Below are 20,006 nucleotides of genomic sequence, written 5' to 3' on the forward strand. Positions count from 1 at the left end.
ATGGCTGCTGGAAGTCTGAAAGATAAACCGAAATCTGGAGGGAAAGCAGGGTTAACGACACTGTTTCAGATGCTGCCAGACCTGCTGAGCTTCTCCAACAATTTACGCTTTTGTTTAGAGTCGATGGGAATCAGGGGAAAACTCTGCATTGTTGGAGTTAAACACTGCACAAAGCAAGACAGACATGGTTGTCAGAGGGAAGTATCTCAATTCCATGACACTGTAGTGACTGTGATCTATCCACATTCAGCTGCTTCATTAATCACCTTCCTTCCATCGCAACGTCAGAAGTGGAGATTTTTGCTGAATTGCTCTATGCTCAGGATGATTCGAAATTCTTCAGATATTGACCATAGGCAGCAAGATCAGGACAACAGGCAGGCTTGGGCTGACAAGTGACAAGTGACAAGTGACAAGTAACAAGTAACAAGTAACATTTGTACCACATAAATGGCAGGAAATGACCATCTTCAACGAGAGAATCTAATCGTCACTCTCTTTGATATGCAATAGCATTACTACTGCTGAATGCCTCACTATCGAAATCTTGTGGGATATCATTGACCAGAAACCAACTGGACTAACCAAATAAATACTGTGCTACAGCAACAGGTTAGAGACTGGGAATTGTGCAGGAAGTAACTCACTTGCTGAGTACCCAAAGCCTATCCACCATCTGTAAGGCACAAGTCAGGAGTGGGATGGATAACTCCTCACGTGCCAGGATGAGCACAGATCCAACAACACTTAAGCAGCTTGGCAGGAGAAAGCAACTCAATTGATTGTCACCACACCCTCTCCACCACCAATGCCCAGTAGCATCAGTGTATGCCATCCACAAGACACACTATAGAAATTCACCGAAGATTCTCAGACAACAACTTCCAAACTACTACTGTCAAGAAGGACAAGGGAAGCAGATATATGGAACCACCACGACATGGAAATTCCCCAAGCCATTCACACCATCCTGTCTTAGAAATATGTCACTGTTCCTTCAATGTCACTGGGTCAAAAATCTTGAAACTTCCTCTACAATAGTGTTGTGGATGTACCTATACCAAATAACTGCAACAGTTCAAGATAATGACTTGGGGATGGGGTAACAAATGCTGGCCCAGCCAGTAAAGTCCATATTCCCCAAACAAATAAAACAATGAAGAAATCACCATGATGATTAAATGCTCTCTCTCCAACTCCATGTGATTCTGCAGTCTGAGATGGCACCGGGCATCCGACATAGCCTTCACAAGTTGTGCTCATGGTTACAGAAAAAAGTATCTACCTCAGTCGTGTAGCATGGCAAGGCCTTTCAGTTCAATTCATCCATGCTGACCAGATATCCGAAATTAATCTAGTCACATTTGCCAGTACTTGGCCCATAAACCCCTCCTTGTCATGTACACATCCAGATGCTTTTTAAATGTTGTAATTGTACCAACCTCCACCACTTCCTCTGGCAGCTCATTCCACACACGTACCACCCTGTGAAGAAGTTGCCGCTTAGGTTTATAGTGAGGGGAGAAAGGTCCCTTGTAAATCCTATGTCCTCTAGTTTTGGACTCACATACAACAGCTATTTACCCTATCCATGCCCCTCATGACATTTATAAACCTCTATAAAAGGTCACCCCACAGCCTCGGATGCTTCAGGCAAAATAGCTCCAGCCTATTCAGCCTCTCCCTATAGCTCCAACTCCAGCAACATCCTTGTAAACCTTTTCTGAACCCTTTCAAGTTTTGCAACATCTTTCCTATATAGCAGGGAGACCAGAACTGAATGCAGTTTTCCAATAATGGCCTCACCAATTCCTGTATAGCCGCAACATGATCTCCCAACTCCTGTACTCAATGCACTGACAAATAAAGGTCAAACACCTTCATTACACTGTCTACGTGCAATTCCACTTAAGGAAATATTAAATTGCACCCCTAGGTCTCTTTGTTCAACAACTCTCCCCAGAACCTTAACATCAAATGTATAAGTCTTCCTGTCCTGATTTGCCTTTCCAAAATGCAGCACCTCACATTTATCTAAATTAAACTCTATCGGCCATCTCTCGGCCTATTGGCCCAACTGATCAAGGTCCCGTGGTACTCTGAGATAACCTTCTTCACTGTCCACTATACCACTTTTGGTGTCTTCTGCAAACTTACTAACGATTTTTCCTATATTCACATCCAAATTGTTTATATAAATGACAAAGAGCAGTGGTCCCAGCACCGATCCTTGCAGCACACTGCTGGTCACATGCCTCCAGGCTGAAAAACAACCCTCCTCCACTACTCTCTCTCTCTCCTACCTTCAAAGCAACTTTGTATCCAGATGGCTAGCTCTTCCTGGAATCTATGTGATCTAACCCTGCTAACCAGTCTACTATGAGGAACCCGGTCAAACACCTTGCTGAAGTTCACACAGACAACATCCACCATTCTGTCTTCATCAATCTCATCACTTCTTTAAAACTCAATCAAGATAGTGAGACATGATTTCCCATGCACAAAGCCATGTTGATTATCCCTATTCAGTCCTGGACTTTCCAAATACATGTAAATCCCGTCCCTCATAATTCCCGTCCCTCATAATTCCCGTCCCTCATAATTCCCTCCAACAACTTAACCACCACTGATATTAGTCTCACCGGTCTATAGTTCCCCTGGCTTTTCCTCACCACCTTTCTTAAATAATGGTGTCACATTAGCCCACCTCCAGTCTTCCAGCACCTCACCTGTGGCTGGCTGTCAATGATACAAATATTTCAGCAAGGAGCCAAGTAATCACTTCCCTAGCTTCCCACAAAGTTCTGAGATGCACCCGATCATGTCCCAGGGATTTATCCATCTTTGTGCATTTTACAACGTCCAGCGCCACCTCTTCTGTGATATGGACATCTTTCAAGATATCACTATTTATTTCTCCAAGTTCTCTAGCTTCCACCTCCTTCTCCACAGTAAATGGTGACTCAAAAATATTTGTTTAGTATCTCACCCGTCTCCTGCGGTTCCACACATAGACTGCTTTGTTTATCTTTAAGTGGTCCAAGTCTCTCCCTAATTATTCTTTTGACCTTAAGGTATTTGTAGAATCACTATGGATTCGCCTTAACCCTTAGGTTACACTCAATTATACTCAAGTTGCAAGACCACACAACAAATATTTTATGACTACCTCATGAAGCAAACTACCCAGATCGCAAGATTAGAAACAAAATATTGCAGATGTTGGAAACCTGAAACAAACAGCACACTGGAGAAACTCAGCAGGTTTTGCAGCATCTGTGGAGAGAGAGAGTTAACATCGAGTCTGGTGAGACTCTTCTGAAGAAGGTATGACTCATGCACATTCTAAAGATGTCTTACATTCTCGAAACGTTAACTTGTTTATCTCTTCAAAGATGCTGCCAAACCTGCTGAGTTTCTCCAGCATTCTGTTTCTTACCCAGATAAGTGTCTCCCTACCTGATACACTGCTGTTTCTTCAATTCAGAGTCAAAAGATCCTTCAGCTACAATCACTCATTGCAGATGTGGTCACTGTGGATCACAATGATGTCAACCAGTTCTATTATGCTACAGGTGCAATACATCACCTGTGCTGCCATCTTTAGCATTTAATCAATTAGATTTCAAGTTTAGCAATTTCATTCAACTGTTATCTGTGCTTATTCTGAGCTGGAAAATCAATGCAACATTTATATCTCCCCAATACATTTTTAAAACTACTGTTCACATTCAGAGAATAAAAGCTACCAAACAAGCTGTTTACAAGCTCCTTAATTAAAACCCTGAATACTCAGTAGTTTCTGGAAGCGGGCGAGAAACCCCAGAAATAACAGCATCTCTTCTGTACCAACTTACTGTCTTTTCTGTACCAAAAACCTGCAAAATCAAAAGATCCACCTGCCTGCTCAAATGGACGCAGATCTCACTACCTTATTCCAAAGTGTAAAGGAATTATCCCTAGTTACAGTGTCATACAGATGGAAACAGGCCCTTCAGTTCAACTCATCCATGTTGATCAGGTTTACCAAACTGAACCAGTCCTTTTGCTTGTGTTTGGCCCAGATCCCTCTAAGCCTTTCCTATCCCTGCACCTGTACAAATGTCTTTTAAATGCTGTAAATGTACCCGCCTCTACAACATCTGGCAGCTCGTTCCATACATGCATCACCCCGTGAGAGAAAAAGTTGTCCCTTTGGTCCCTTTTAAATCTTTCCTCTCTCGTCTAAAACTTATGCCTTCTAGTTTTTGACTCCCTTATCCTGGGAAAAAGACCTTGGCTATTCATCTGATCCACCTAGTGTTCTTGTCAACATTTATACCTCAATTGCCATTGCAAAAATAGTTCAGTTGGTATTATACCGAATTTGTGAAAGCATGTTGTGCAAAAATTGGCTGCCAAATTTCTAGATTAGAATGGAAGTTACAATTAAAAGGAGTAATTAATGGTCAGCAAAATGCTTTGGAACACCTTGTAGTCATGATACACAACACAAAAACAAGACTTTCTTCTGGTGAGATGATGATTTGCAATTTTGCTTAGGTTATACTACGGTACTTTCTGTGTAAATCTTAATGAGCTGATTCTAAAGTTTGTCAAGTTAAATTGATGCATTTGTTTTCTAAAATAATGAAATATGAATTGGGCAATTAGAAAATTTGTTCCCACTTCTACAATGAAACTGAGTTAATCATCCTTCTTACATATTACTTTGAAGTGACAATTATTAGAAACATAAAATTCATGACACAGGATGACATTCAACCCACATTATGTTACATGTATCAAAGTTGCACTGGTTGAGTAGTATATTAATGTCATTACTATACAAATTTGCATATTCGTACTACAACTCATATCAGAATCATTTTTCCCCAAACACATGAAAAATGTATACCTGTAACATGTTTTCTGGAATTCAATGTTACTCTGCCAGACACCGTTTCTAAATTAGCCTATGTCACTCACCAATATTGAACTTTAATTTGTGAGGCTCTGAATGGTATCAGAAGCATTTAAAACAACGGATTAGGAACTAATGTAAGCAAAGACCATTAGAAATTTCACTGTTGATTATGCAAGTGATGGCATAACTTTGTTTAATTTATATTGTGCGTGTTAAAGGGAGACATACTTCTGGTTGAACTTTACAGAGTTGCTTTTAGAAGCATCACACTATGATGTTCAGAGGTCTGTTTTTATATAGTTTACATCCCATGAATGGAAAGATGGGCAGTAGTTTAATGCATTTACAAATGGTAGAATAAAAACTTCTGTAGTGTAGCAATAGGGGTCCAAAGACACAAAAGACAGAAAAAACTAGAACAGAGTCAGGTGAGTCAGTTGTGCCAGAAGGTAGAGGAAAGTTAAATCCTGTTAAGAAATTACGGCAAGACTGCTGGAAGCTGAGTTGAGGGAACTTTCGTTTTTGCTCTTAAGTTGAAGTAATAGTGAGGTTAGTTCTTTTTTTCAGTTTGCAATTTGTTTTAGATGTATCAGGAAGACACATCACCTGGAGAAAAAGCATCTAGAGCGTGTATAGAGATTCATCAGAAGGAAAATAATTGTGGATGTGTCACACTGAGCAACAAGTCTGTGTTGAAATAGTAGTAAAGTTCTGGTGGGATTTTGTGTCTTGTAGGATATTACTGAAATAAAAAGGAATACTGTGAATTTGGATTTATTTGATGTTTGTAATGAGATCTTGCCAAACTATTTGTTTAGTGTAATATAGTTCATGCTTTTCTTATTTTGTAAATATTTTATTCTTTATAATAAAGTATGCTGAAGGCTCTGGTGAATGTGTTCAATAAATGACCTCCACAGTTTAAAAAACAATTACGGCAAACCATTCTAGGTTTCATTTTAGGATGTGACTTGCCCGGTCTTAACATCAGCTGGGATCATACAAATACATTGATTTTTCTTCGTAATAAGTTACAAAATAAAAATACAAAATTTTAACAGAAGTCTACTAGTAGTGCTCAAAACATTTTTTTAAAAAATCAGCAGCAACATTCCAATGGTATTTGATGCACAGACAACACTGAGCATCATATTATGTAACACATTAGTGCAACATGGTTTAATCATGCTCGTATAGCACACTGCTCCAACCCTCAATCTCCTTTTTTAAACTTGAAAAAGTAAGTTTGAGTTCTGATCCGAGAAGTTAAAGAGGGATTCGTAAATCTATTCCCACTTTCGAGCATAACCTGTCGAAGCAGAAATAGGCCATTCAAGACTGTCAAGTGTGCTCCGCCATTCAACAAGTTGAACTCCATTTTCCTACCATTTCCCAACCCCCAATTCTCTGAATGATTAACAATCTAACTAGAAAAGCAAAATACAATGTATGCTGGAAATCCAAATTAAAAACAGAAAGTAAATCGGAGAAACTCAGCAGGTCCAGCTGCAACTGTGGAGATAGAAACAGAGTTAATGCTTCAAGTCCAGTATAACTTCTTCAGAACTGAAAGAAGCTGGAAAATGATGGTTTCTATGTTAGTGACAGAGAAGCAGCAAGTGGAACAAATGGTAAGCAGGCAGAGTGAACAAAGTCAGTGATAATGGTGGTAAAGGATTGACATATGTAAAAGAGGTATAAATGTTGGCTCTGCAAAGGAGAAAATAGCTACCACTCTGCTGAAAGCAAAGTTACCAAGTCACGGAGGGTGGGGAACACAAGAACAATGGAATACAGAGGTCAATATCCACCAACAAGAGTGGCTCGGCAGCAGTACTACTGATCGAGCTGGTCCGGTCCTAAAGGACATAGCTGCTAGACTGGCTCTGCAACAGGTGGTGTGGAAACCAACAAGAGGGAAAAACATACTTGATCTCATCCTTACTAATCTGCCAGCTGCAGTTGCATCTGGCCATGACATTATCGGTAAGAGTGACCATCACACAGTCCTTCTGGAGACAAAGTCCCGCCTTCACATTGAGAATAACTTCCATCGTGTTGTATGGCACGATCACCATGCAAAATGGATCTAGCAACTCAAGACTGGGCATTCATGAGGTGCTATGGGCCATCAACAGCAGCAGAACTGTACTCCTGCACAATGTGTAACCTCATGGCCCGACATATTCCCCACTCAACCATTACCATTGATCCAGGGGAGAGTGCAGGAGGGCATGCCAGGAGCAGTACCAGGCATACCTGAAAGTGTGATATCAACCTGGTGAAGCCACCAAACAGGGCTACTTGCATGCCAAACAGCAAAAAAAGCAAATGACAGACAGGGCTAAGCGATCCCACAACCAACGGATTAGATCTAAGCTCTGCAGTCCTGTCACACCCAGTCGTGAATGGTGGTAGACAATTAAACAATTCACTGGAGGAGGAGGCTCCACAAATATCCCCATCCTCAATGATGGAAGAGCCCAGCACATCAGTGCAAAAGATAAGGCTGAAGTATTTACAGCAATCTTCAGCCAGAAGTGCCAAGTGGATGATGCATCTCTGCCTCCTCCAATGGTCCCTAGCATCACAGACACCAGTCTTCAGCCAATTCGATTCACTCCACATGATATGAAGAAATGGTTGGAGACACTGGATGCTGCAAAGGCTACCAGCCCTGACAACATTCCGGCAATAGTACTGAAGACTTGTGCTCTAGAACTTGCTGCTCCCCTAGCCAAGCTGTTCCAGTAGTTATAAAAACCAAAAGAACTGTGGATGCTGTAAATCAGGAACAAAAACAAAGTTGCTGAAAAAGCTCAGCAGGTCTGGCAGCATATGTGAAGGAGAAGAGTTAACGTTTCGGGTTCGGTGACCCTTCAAGGGTTCCAACAATGTGGAAAATTGCCCAAGTATGTCCTGTACACAAAACGCAGGACAAAAATCAAACCCAGCCAAATACTGCCCCCTCAGTCTACTCTCAATCACCTGTAAAGTAATGTAAGGTATCACCAACAGTGCTATCAAGCAGCATCTGCTCACAAATAGCCTACTCGATGATGCCCAGTTTGGGTTCTGCCAGAGTCACTCAGCTGAGGTGAGAGTGACAGCCCTTGGCATCAAGGATCCCTAGCAAAACTGGAATCAATGTGTATCAGGGGGCAAACTCTCCGGTGTTTGGAGTCATACTTGACACATAGGAAGATAGTAGTGGTTGTTAGAGGTCAGTCATCTCAGCTCCAGGACATTGGAGGGTAATGTCCTGGCCCAATCATTTTCAGCTGCTTCATAAATGTCTTTCCCTCTATCATAAGGTGAGCAGTGGGGATGTTCGCCAATGATTGCACAATATTCAGCACCATTCATGACTCCTCAGATACTGAAGCAGTCCATGTTCAAATGCAACAAACTCTGGACAATATCCAGGCTTGAACTAATAAGTGGCAAGTGACATTCGCGCCACACAGATACCAGGCTATGACCATCACCAATAAGAGACAGACAATCTAACCACCGCCCACTAACATTCAATGGTGTTACCATCACTGAATACCCCCCCAACTATCAACATCCTAGGTCTTGTCATTGACCAGAGATTTAACTGGACTCACCACATAAAACACTGGCTACAAGAGCAGGCCAGAAGCTAGGAATACTGTGGTGAGTAACTCACCTCCTGACCCCTCAAAGCCTGTCAACCATCTACAAGGCACAAATCAGGAGTTTGATGGAATACTCCCCACTTGGATGGATGAGTGCAGCCCCAACACTCAAGAATCTTGACACCATCTAAGACAAAGCAGCCCACTTGATTTGCACTATATCCACAAGCATCCACTCCCTGCACCACCAACGCTCAGTAGCAGCAGTGTGTACTAATTACAAGATGCACTGCAGAAATTCACCGAAGACCCTCAGACAGCACCTTGCAAACCCACGACCACTTCCATCTAGAAAAACACGGGCAGCAGACATACGGGAACACCACCGCCTCCAAGCTCCCCCGCAAGCCACTCACCATCCTGACTTGGAAATATATCGCCATTCCTTCACGGCCGCTTGTGGATATAGTACCAATCAAGCAGGCTGCTCAAAACCCTGGAATTCCCCCCAATTAGTATTGTGGGTCAACCCACAGCAGGAAGACTGCAGCAGTTCAAGAAGGCAGCTCACAATCACCTTCTCAAGGGCAACTAGGGATGGGCAAGAAATGCTGGCCAGCCAGTGACACCCACATCCCACAACCCACAAATGATTATTAAAAAACACTGTAGCTGTGGAAGTCAACAGAATCTTAGAGGCTGTAAAGTGCCTATGTGGAAAATGAGGTGCTGCTCCTCCAGCTTGTGTTGAGTTTTGCTGGAACACAGTAGCAAACCAAGGACAGAAGCATCCATCTCAGCTTTGAGATGCCAAGTTTAGCTCAGCCTTGAAAATACTTATCAACTCAGCTTCTACAGTCTTCTATGGTAAAGAATTTCACAAACTGACTACCCTCAGGAAAACAAAAATGACGACAGAACAGGCAATCCAATCCCACAAAAAGCTACTCTAATCAAATAAAACATTCATGATAACACATTTTTGCTCTCAAATCCATCAGCAGCAATAATAGCAACAAGTAAAAAGCCAACAATCCCAAAATGGAATGACGTCCTCACCTTGAATTAACGCGCATGGATTTCGTGATGATCTCCATTTGGAATTCTGTACAAAAATAGCACATTACCCAAACACAACCAATTAATCCCATGAAATCTATTCTTGGACAGGATGATCCACAGAAAGGACTTCATTTTTACAGTTTCAGATTGAAGTAAAACACAAGAACATCATTTATTACACTAACCTGTTTTCTTTCTAACTGCATCTGCTGTAACACTTCAGGTTTTATATTGCAGGCACCATTTATAAAGCATTATGATTTACTCAGGATTTAAAAGTGACATTACAACATAATGCATCTGCGCAAAACACATGACAGCAACATAAGACAGCAGAAAGTGTCAGCAACCTTACTATTTGTATAAAGAGAAAACGTACAATACATATAATTATTTTCAGAAACATCTGAGATGCCTTCTCTTCTATGTGTGGAATCGCAGTGTTGGACTGGGTTGGACAAGTTCAGAAGTCACATGTCACCTGGTTATAGTCCAAGAGGTTTATCTGAAAATACAAGCTTTCAAAGCACCTGACAAAGGTGCTGCACTCCAAAAGCTTGTGATTTCAAATAACCCTGTTGGACTACAGCCTGGTGTTGTGTGACTTCTGACCATCTCCTGTACGTAATACTTTTATTGCCTAATTACCTCTTCACCCTGCATTTTGCACATGAAGTGAAAAAGTAAAAGCAAAGTCCTAATGTCAAAAAACAATCAATTTAAGACAACATTAACTAAAATGAAACTTAGCCAGTTGTTGTATTTAATACTCAATGGTGAAATAACAGGGGAATAAGTAACTATGACGGGAATAAATAACTAAATAAATCAAATCAAATAAAAAGATGGCATAACTGAATAAACTCTACAACGTTTTTAAAACTTATACAAAATATCCTAACAATTGAATTGGCAGCAGCTGTTGGGAGAAAGCAGAGTTAATGTTTCTGGTGACTCTCTATCAGACTCATCATTGAATTCTGATGAAGGATCACTGGATTCGAAATGTTAACTCTGTTTTGTCCCCACAAATGCTTCCAGACCTGCTGAGTTTTGCCAGCAATATCAGTTTGTGTTTCAGATCTCCAGCATCCGCAGTTTTTTGTTTTATATTGTTTTAATTATAATTGCTAAGTTTTTTTTGCACAATTCTGCATCATTGGGAAAGTGCTAGCTTTTCCCCAATAACCTTGACATAATTTCAATTATTAAAAAGTCATACAAGACAAAAACATTTTCCAAAGATATGAACGATAATGGCAGTGCACAGTGATCACACAGCATTTGTTTCTTACGAGTAATTTCTAAAACAGATCTTATGTACAACTGTTAAATGTTCATGTGCTAATCTACAGTGAGACCTGACACATCATGCATTTATTTCTCCATTGTTTTCTAAATCAGTTCCACATGTAGTCCTATGCTTAATTCTGGATTCATCTAGTTTTTACCCAAAAGTTTGTTATGCAAATCTTTATTGAGAATTTGAGTTTAATTGTACTGTCAGAGGTGATCATCTATTTATGCAATCTGGAACTTTTTCAAAACAAATGCAGAATAGCATATTCCCTTCCAAAAGCAATCTGGCTGGTTTTAGTTCTTCTACAGTATTTCTCCACATTATACTTCATTATTTTAGCCATCGTTGATGGGCTAAGAGGCCACAGTCAGTTTTCTTGTCATTTTTAAGTACATTTATTTTCAGTTCCTTCCAGTCCTGTAGAACCTCATCAACTTTTTCAAATCCTTTGATATTTATCATACCATCCTATAGAAGTCTTCATCTATTTTCCTTCCAGAATCCTAGGACAAATGCCAGGACACGTATTAGTCTTCAATCATTTTAGTTTATCAAATACTTTCATAAATAAAAAAATTGAAAAACTAGTAATATCTTCTGCTGTATTTTATTCCTCCTACTGAACTTATAGAAAGAATTTCATTGGATTTTTATCTTTTATTCATTACTTCAATGCCACTGTAACATGAAAAATTCCTTTCTAGCTCTTTTCTGCTGTTAGAGAGTACTAGAGTCTGGAGTTTTGATCAACTTTGGTAGCAAGGAAGAAGGTTCAATCGTGCCTTTGAAAACTCTTTCATCTTTCTAAAAACATTAAATTGGAGACAGTCAATTAACAAAAAAAATCAGTAATTCAAAGCTATCTCATTACAAGTAAATTACTGTTGTTATAACTCATCAGATTCCCTAGGGAAATTGCCATTTTACTTAGTCTGCCGTAGCAATGACTTCAGACCCAAACCAATGTGGTTGACTCTAAAATGCTCTCTAAAATAGCCTAACATGCCATTCAGTTCAAGGGGATTTAGGGATGGACAATATATGCTGGCCAAGTCAGAGATATCCATATTCCATAAAGAATTCAGGTGTTCAAAATTATGAACAATTTTGACAGGGTAATGAAGTATATTCTACTTCCACTAGTTGGTAGGTCATTAACTAAGGTTCACAATTTCAAGACTGTCAGCAAGAGAGCTACGAGTGAGATGAGGAGAAATTGTGTTACTCAGAGGGGTGTTAGGTCTTGGAATGCATTGCCTAGGGGAGTGGTAGAGGCAGATTCCAAAAGAGGTTTCAAAAGAGAGCTGGATATATATTTGAAAGTGATGAATTTAAAAGCAATGGAGATTGGGCTGGAGAATGTCACTATCTGCAGAGTTCTTTCAGGAGGTCGAATGGCCTCCTTCTAAGCGACAGTCAGCAGTGAAGCCTGCCAAGCCCCGCGGCAAATGGGGGCAAACCCAGATGATAGTCGGCAACGAAGCCTGGCGTTTCCAGGTGGTGGTCAGTAGCAAAACCTGGTAAGCCCAAATGACAGTCGTGGGGAAGTGGCAGTTGGCAGTGAAGCCTGGCAAGACTCAATGGCGGTCAGCAGCAACGTGGTGTTCAAAACCATAGCAGCTGGAGATCCCAGGCCGGACTTAGCCCAGTGTGGGTGAAAGTGTACCCAGCACAGATGCAAGCGAGCCCTCATGGGGAGAGGCCAGCATGAATAGTCTGCGGGCCCATGGCTTAAGAAAGGGCTGTAATGCTTAACTTTTAATTTCACTTCTTTATTTTTCTACTTTATACTAAGAAGAATTGTAGTGTGAAACTTTTTAAGCTTATTTATTTTTCTATTTTTGTACCTAAAATGTCAGTGGGAATGGGGACATTGTACACTTTTTACTGTACTCCTGAACCTCTACTTGAGCACACGCAACAATTAAACCTAAATCTAAATGTATCTTCTGGGCTGTAAAATCTATGATTTTGTGAATACAGAAAAATATAGCATGTTCCCACTGAGCATAAATTAGATGGAGATTACATGAGTTCATTTCCATTCTCAAGAAAACATTATCAATACAGCACTTTGACTTTCAACAGCAATCAATTTTGCATTTTCAATGCGTATTGTAGCTGTGCAGTGGACTTCATCAGAATAGTCAAGAGTGAAAATCCTGTGTTAAAAACAGAATGAGATATTCCATCTTTTGCTCCCTGCTTTTTAAACAGGAGGATCTTGGGAAAGACATGAAGGAGGAAATGCACATGGAAATTACACAGATAACTGTGGGGGGGGGGGGGGGGGGGGGGTGGTGGTGCGCTTTAATTTGATGACATAGATTAGAATCAGGAAAAGTGTTTTTGAAAAAAGAATTTTCTTGTTTGGCATATTGCTAACAAAGGAGGAGTTCCCTAGATCTGGCTCTGGGGAATGTGATGGGTCAAGTGGATCAAGTGTGAGTTTAGAAACTTCTGGGTAACAGCTATCACAGTGAAGTTCAAGTTAGCCCTTGAAAATGAAAATCAGCACTTTAGAGTAAGAATACCAAATTGGAGGGGGGTGAAAACGGATCTGCTCTTGATGAATTAAAGATTGACAGGTGAAACTGAAATGGAACAATGGGCTAGCTTTGAAGAGACAGTCGGAGTTACATTGCCCACAGAGGGGAAATGCAAAGCCAGAGCACAGTAAGGAGGAGAATGATAGGCAATAAGATGAAGCAGGGAAAAAAACAAACCAGGTAACCAATGGCAGGTTCATAATACCTGTAAAAATGCAGGCTGAATAGATATTTTAGACGGGAAGTGGAAAAAGAAAATCAGAGTGACAATGAGAAAGAATGAAAAGAGCTATTAGTAAGTTTGCAGATGACATGATAATTGATGGAGTTGTGGAGAATGAGAAAGGACATCAAAAGATGCAGAGATAGTAGGAACTGCCTGTCTGTCTTCCATCCCACCTACCCGCCCCTCCCTCCTCACTGACCAACCCCCATCCAAACTCCCTACCTACACTCACCTTTACTGGCTTCATCCCCGCCTCCTTGACCTGTCCGTCTTTTCTCCACCTATCTGCTCCACTATCCATCTTCTATCACCGCACCCCTCCCCCCATTTATTTCAGAGCCCCCTTCCCCTCCCCTATTTCTGAAGAAGGGTGCAGACCTGAAACATCAGCTTTCCTGCTCCTCTGATGCTGCCTGGCCTGCTGTGTTCATCCAGTTCCACACCTTGGTATCAAAAGATGCAGCAGGATATAAATCAGCTGGGAAGTTGGGTGCAGAAATGGCAGGTGGAGTTTAATCTGGACAAGTGTGAGGTGATGCATTTTGGGAGGTCAAATGCAAGAGGAAAGTGTACTGTAAAAGGCTGAACCCTAAGGAGGATTAATATACAAAGGGATCTTGAGTCCAAGTTCATAGATCCCTGAAAGTGGCAAGATCAGTGGATAAGGTGGTAATAAAGGCATACAGCTTACCTTCATTATCGGGGCATTGTGTATAAAAGTTGGCAAGTCATGTTACAATTGTGTAAGACTTTGGTCAGGCCAGTTTTTGAAAACTGTGCGCAGTTCTGGTCACAGCACAATAGGAAGGATGTGGAGGTTTTGGAGAGGATGCAGAAGTGGTTTACCAGGATGTTGCCTGGACTGGAATGTATTAGCTGTGAGATGTTGGACAAACTTGGATTGTTTTCACTGGAGCATTGAAGGCTGAGGAGTGACGACAAAGAAAGGTGTGGATACAATGGACAATCGCAGTCACTTTCCAAGAGTGGAAATGTCAAATACTATGGGGAGAGGGAGAAAGTTTAAAAGGAGATGTGCAAGGACAGTTTTTTTAACACTGAGGGTAGTAGGTGCCTGGAACATGATGCCAGGTGAAGTGGTAGAAGCAGATACGATAACAATGTTTAAGAGGCTTTTAGAAAGAAACATGGGGTGACACGGAGGTTCAGTGGTTAGCACTGCTGCGTCACACTGCCAGAGACCCGAGCTCAATTCTACTCTCGAGCGACTGTCTGTGCAGAGTTTACACATTCTCTCCGTGTCTGTGTGGGTTTCCTCTGGGTGCTCTCGTTTCCTCCCACAGTCCAAAGATGTGCAAGTTAGGAGGGTTAGTCGTGGGAAATGCAGGGATAGGCAATGGGGGCAGGTTCTGGGTGAAATGTTCTTCGGTGGGTGAGTGCGGACTCGATGGGCTGAATGGCCTGCTTCCACACTGTAGAGATTCCAGGCAGAGAATAGAGTGAGACTGACCACATGCAGGCAGATATGATGAGTTTAGAATAGCATCATGATTGGTACAGACATGGTGGACCAAAGGGCCTGTTGCTGTGCTGTAATGTTCTAATTCAAGTGGGAATCCCAAAGCTTTTGTTTTAAAACAGCCTAAAACAGTACAATGGTAGTTAAAGGAGTAGTTGTGCCAATATGGGGCAAAAAGAAATCATCGAAAGACCACTGAACATGCCTGATATAATAAATATGTGCTTTACATCTATCTTTACCAAGGAAGAAATTGTTGGCCAAGTTGTTAGTTTAAAAAAAAGGGATAGTCGAGGCATTCGTTTGGCCAGACGGTCATCAGGAGGAAGTATTTAAAGTTGCTAAGTCACCAGGACTAGACTAAATTCATGCAAGGATGCTGTGGGATGTAGAGGAGGTAATTGGAGAGGTACTGGCCATAATCTTTTAATCTTCCTTAGATACAAGAATGGTGTTAGAGGATTGAAGAGTAGTAAATTTTCCTCCCTTGTTCAACATAAGTCAAGAATAAATACAGCATCTATCCAGTTTAACCACAGCAGTTGGATAACTTTTCAGAGATGATACTGGGGCAAGTACAGATTAGTTGGAAAAAGTTTAAATTAAGTTTATTTGATAAGGTAACAGTGGGATTAATGTGGTTAAGTTCCACATAACAGTCTTGTCTGTAAAGCTGACTTCATGGAATAAAAGAGAAAAGGCAGCATGGATATGAAGTTGGGACAGGGAACAACAGCAATAAGTGTTGTTTTCTGGAATGGAAGGAGCTTTCAAGGGATCAGGACGAGAAACACCACCTGTGACCTCTGCAATGTTCAATTTAAACTTTCACTTTATAAATCAAATTTATATTACTTGCTGCCATTTGTACATAAGGCATTAGGCATTAAGAATCATACTTAATTTCACTCAGCAGTGCTCAGTCTTGATCAGTTCCATAATTATCCGTATTATCTCGTCATCTGAAACGAAAGACAGCAATCCTTTAACAAATTATTCGTTTTTGTTATATCCTTAATAAAATACATTTTGAAATAGCTAAAACAAGTTAACTGGCAAAATAATATTCCAGAATACTGCGAGCATTCAAGATGACGCCCTGGCCGTCTGGTCACTTAGTTGTTGTCTGTCAGAATTTGTAGCACACAAACTAACTGCTATGTTTCCTTTATTAGTCATGTTAAGGTTACTTCACGAGTACAACGGGATCTTGATCAGACGGGCCAACTGGAAGAGGAGTAGCAGATGGAATTTAATTTAGATAAATGTGAGGCGCTGAATTTTGGAAAGGCAAATCAGGGCAGGGCTTTTACAGTTAATGGCAAGGTCCTGGGTAGTGTTGCCGAATAAAGAAACCCTGGAGTGCAGGTTCATAATTCCTTGAAAATGGAGTTGCAGGTAACTAGGATAGTAAAGAAGTCGTTTCGTATGCTTGCCTTTATTGGTCAGTGCTTTGAGCATAGGAGTGGGAGGTCATGTTGCAGCTGTACAGGATGTTGGTTAGACCACTTCTGGAATACTGCGTGCAATTCTGGTCCCCCTCCAATAGGAAAGATGTTGTGAAATGAGAAAGGGTTCAGAAAAGATTTACAAGGATATTGCCAGGGCGAGAGGGTTTGAGCTGTAGGAAAAGGTTAAATAAGTCGGGTCTATTTTCCCTGTCGTGTCGGAGGCCGAGAGGTGACCATATAGAGGTTTATAAAATCATGAGGGGCAAGGATAGGGTAAATAAATAAGGTCTTTTCCCCAATGTGGGGGAGAAAAATAAACTAGAGGGCATAGGTTTAAGGTGAGAGGGGAAAGATACAAGCGACCTAAGGGACAACTTTTTCATGCAGCGGGTCTGGTGCATGTACGGAATGAGCTGCCAGAGGGAGTGGTGGAGATTGGCAAAATTATAACATTTAAAAGTCATCGAGATGGGTATATGAATAGGAAAGGTTGAGAGATATATGGGTCGAATGCTGGCAAACGGGACTAGATTTACTTAGAATATCTGGTCAGCATGGACTTGTTAGACCAAAGAGTCTGTTTATGTGCTGTACGTCTCTTTGACTCTATGTTTATATGCTTGTAATGATTACCAGCTAATGCACTCCTTTGGTTGATGTATGAGTACTCCTCTATCTTGAGCATCTCTTGGATAAAACACCAGAAGTAACAGAATGTACTCAGTGCAGGACTTCAATAACCATCAGTGGCTTGTTGGCATAATATTGACCAACCCCTAAACAACATTGTCAAAAAGTACTGAAGGCTTGTCCTCCAGAACTAGCTGTGCTGCTAGCCAAGCTGTTCCATTACTAAAATTTGCATTTAACCAATAATATAGAAAATTGTCCAGAAATGTCCTACAAATAAAGCAGGACAAAATCAACCCAGTCAATTATCTTCCTTTCAGTCTATTTTCAAGTGTCAGCCAAGTGATGAAAGAGGTCAACAACAGTGCTATCAAATGGCACTTGCAAAGGAATATACTCACTCACATTCAAGTTTGGGTTCCACCAAGGCTACTTGGTTACTGATCTTACCGCAGCCTTGGCCCAAACTTGAACAAGAGAGGGGAGGCTGATGATTGCACAACGTTCAGCACTACTCGCGACTCCTCTGAAATTGAACCAGGCCCCACCTGTGTACACAAAGTCCATGTGAACATCCAGGCCTCAGCTGATAAATGGCAAGTAACATTCACACCACACTCCAGTGCTGGGCTATGACCATCTCTGACAAGAGAGAATCTACCACTATGCCTTGATGTTTAATAGCATTAGGATCACTATTCACTAGAAACTGAGCTGGAGAAGCCCTCCTAAATACAACAGATCAGAGTCGAGGAACTCTGTGGCAAATAATTCACCTCCTGTCTCTGCAATGCCTGACCACTACTTAGAAGGCACAAAAGTTAGAAGTGTGATGGAATACTTTACACTTGTCTGGATGACTGCAGCTCCAACACCCAACAAGCTCATGACCATCCAAGACAAAATAGCCCACTTGATAGACACCATGTCAACAAACATTTAAATCCTCACCACCAGCACACAAGATGCACTGCAGAAATTTATCAGGCTCCACAGATAGCGCCTTCCAAAGCCACAACCATCATCTAGAAGAACAATAGCAGAAGATACAAGGGAACACCAACCCATGTAAACTCCCCTCCAAAACACAAAGTTGACTTGAAAATATTTTGCCATTCTTTTAGTGTAACTGGGTCAAAATTCTGGAACTTCCTTTCCAATGGCAATTTGTTGTACCAACATTAAATGGAATACATCAGCCCAACAAAACAACTCTCCAACTTGTCAAGGGCAAGAAATGCTGGCCCAACCAGCACAGCCCAGATCCCATGAATGAAGTACATATTCCTGCACACCATTGTGATCCAGGGCAAATACGTTTGCAGTTCAAGCAGTTTTAGATTGGACATTGCAATGGATCAGGGAGGGCAAAGTTAACTTAATTCTTTGTACCAGGAAACAATCACAACACCCAGGAAGGATCTTCTAACTTATTCATTGGTCAGGGAAACAAGGGTGTGATTACAAGTGAGGCAGATAAGGGCAGGAGTTTAGAAACTCTACAACTGTGTACAATGTCTGAGGTTCTCTCAGTCGGTTTCTGCGAAAATGGGAACAGTGGGGTAGATGTGCAAACTGACCATGGCACCATGGAACCAAAAGCCATTCAAGTCAGGGGAGCAATAGGAGGGGGACTGACACCATTCTCTGCAGCAAAAGAGTTAAAATGCTTGTACTGCTTGCTCAGTGCCACAGTTGGGTATATCTGCTCAGGATGGAAAGGAACTTGCAAAGGGAGAGAAAGGATCCATTGGTTGTGCTCCATGTAGGTACTAACAATGTAGGGAGAAATAGGAAAGAGGTTACATAAAAAGAGTATGATGAAGTGGGCACTAAATTAAAAAGCAATACGTCAAAGATTATCATCTTTAGATCACCTAAGCCTCATATAAATTGGTATGGGACCAAAGTTAGAGAAATGAAAATGTGGCTCAACAACTGACATAGGAGAAGTGGGCCACTGGCACCAGCACTGAGGAAAGTGATATTAGCCAACGAACATCCAGGAAATCAAGATCAATGGGCTGTTTTCAAGTTGACAAATTATATCTATTGGAATGCCACAAAGATGAGTGCTGTCATCTATTTACAATCTATATTAATGACTTGGATGAAGGGACCAATTGTTTTGGAGCCAAAATTTGCTGATGATATGAAGCTAGGGAAGAAAGCAAGTTGTGAAGATATATCATCTGGAAAAGGGATTTAGATAGGTCAAGCAAGTTACAAAAATCAGCAGATGGAATATAATATGGAAAAATGTGGGGTTGTTTGTGTGGTGGAAAGAACAGAAAACCACAACATTATTAAACAGCCTAGATGACTCTTCATCAGAGCAGCTATGAAGATTCATCTAGACTCTAAGCGTTAGCTTGCTCTCTTTCCACACATGCTGCCTGACCTGCTTGGATTTCCAGCATTTTTGTTTTCAGTATAGATTCCAGCATCTGCAGTAATTTGTTCACACATTATTAAACAGAAGATGACTGTAGAATGCTGCAGTATGCAAGGACCTGGATGATTTACATATTGTATCACAAAAGTAGTAGTATGCATGCACCACAAATAATTTGGAAGGCGAAAGGGAACACTGGACTCAATTGCAAGAGGGATGCAGTAGAAAAATAGGTAAATCTTATTCCATCTATTCAGGGCCCTGGTGAAAACACACACAGGAATACTGTGTACAATTCTGGTCTCCAGATTTAAGGAGATACATATCAACGAAGATTCATAGGTTGATTCCTGGTCTGAAGAGATTTTCTTATGAGGAAAGTTTGTGCAGGTTTGGCCTACATTC

At 41.1% G+C, this 20,006-nt stretch overlaps 1 protein-coding gene across 1 annotated transcript in view; it reads right to left on the reverse strand.

The window, feature by feature from the left end:
- Positions 1-10,310: 10,310 nt before the first annotated feature.
- Positions 10,311-20,006, reverse strand: part of dhx29 (DEAH (Asp-Glu-Ala-His) box polypeptide 29) — a 116,359-nt gene continuing 106,663 nt past the window's right edge. Inside the window, exons 32-33 of the mRNA XM_048596975.1 lie at positions 16,025-16,087; positions 10,311-11,373 (exon numbers count right to left, since the gene is read on the reverse strand). Coding sequence (XP_048452932.1) covers positions 16,035-16,087 — 53 coding nt within the window. The 3' untranslated portion in view covers positions 10,311-11,373; positions 16,025-16,034. The remainder of the gene's footprint in view (positions 11,374-16,024; positions 16,088-20,006) is intronic.

This window comes from Rhincodon typus, chromosome 1 (assembly GCF_021869965.1).
Source record: "Rhincodon typus isolate 14 chromosome 1, sRhiTyp1.1, whole genome shotgun sequence".
In the NCBI taxonomy this organism is placed as follows: Eukaryota; Metazoa; Chordata; class Chondrichthyes; order Orectolobiformes; family Rhincodontidae; genus Rhincodon; species Rhincodon typus.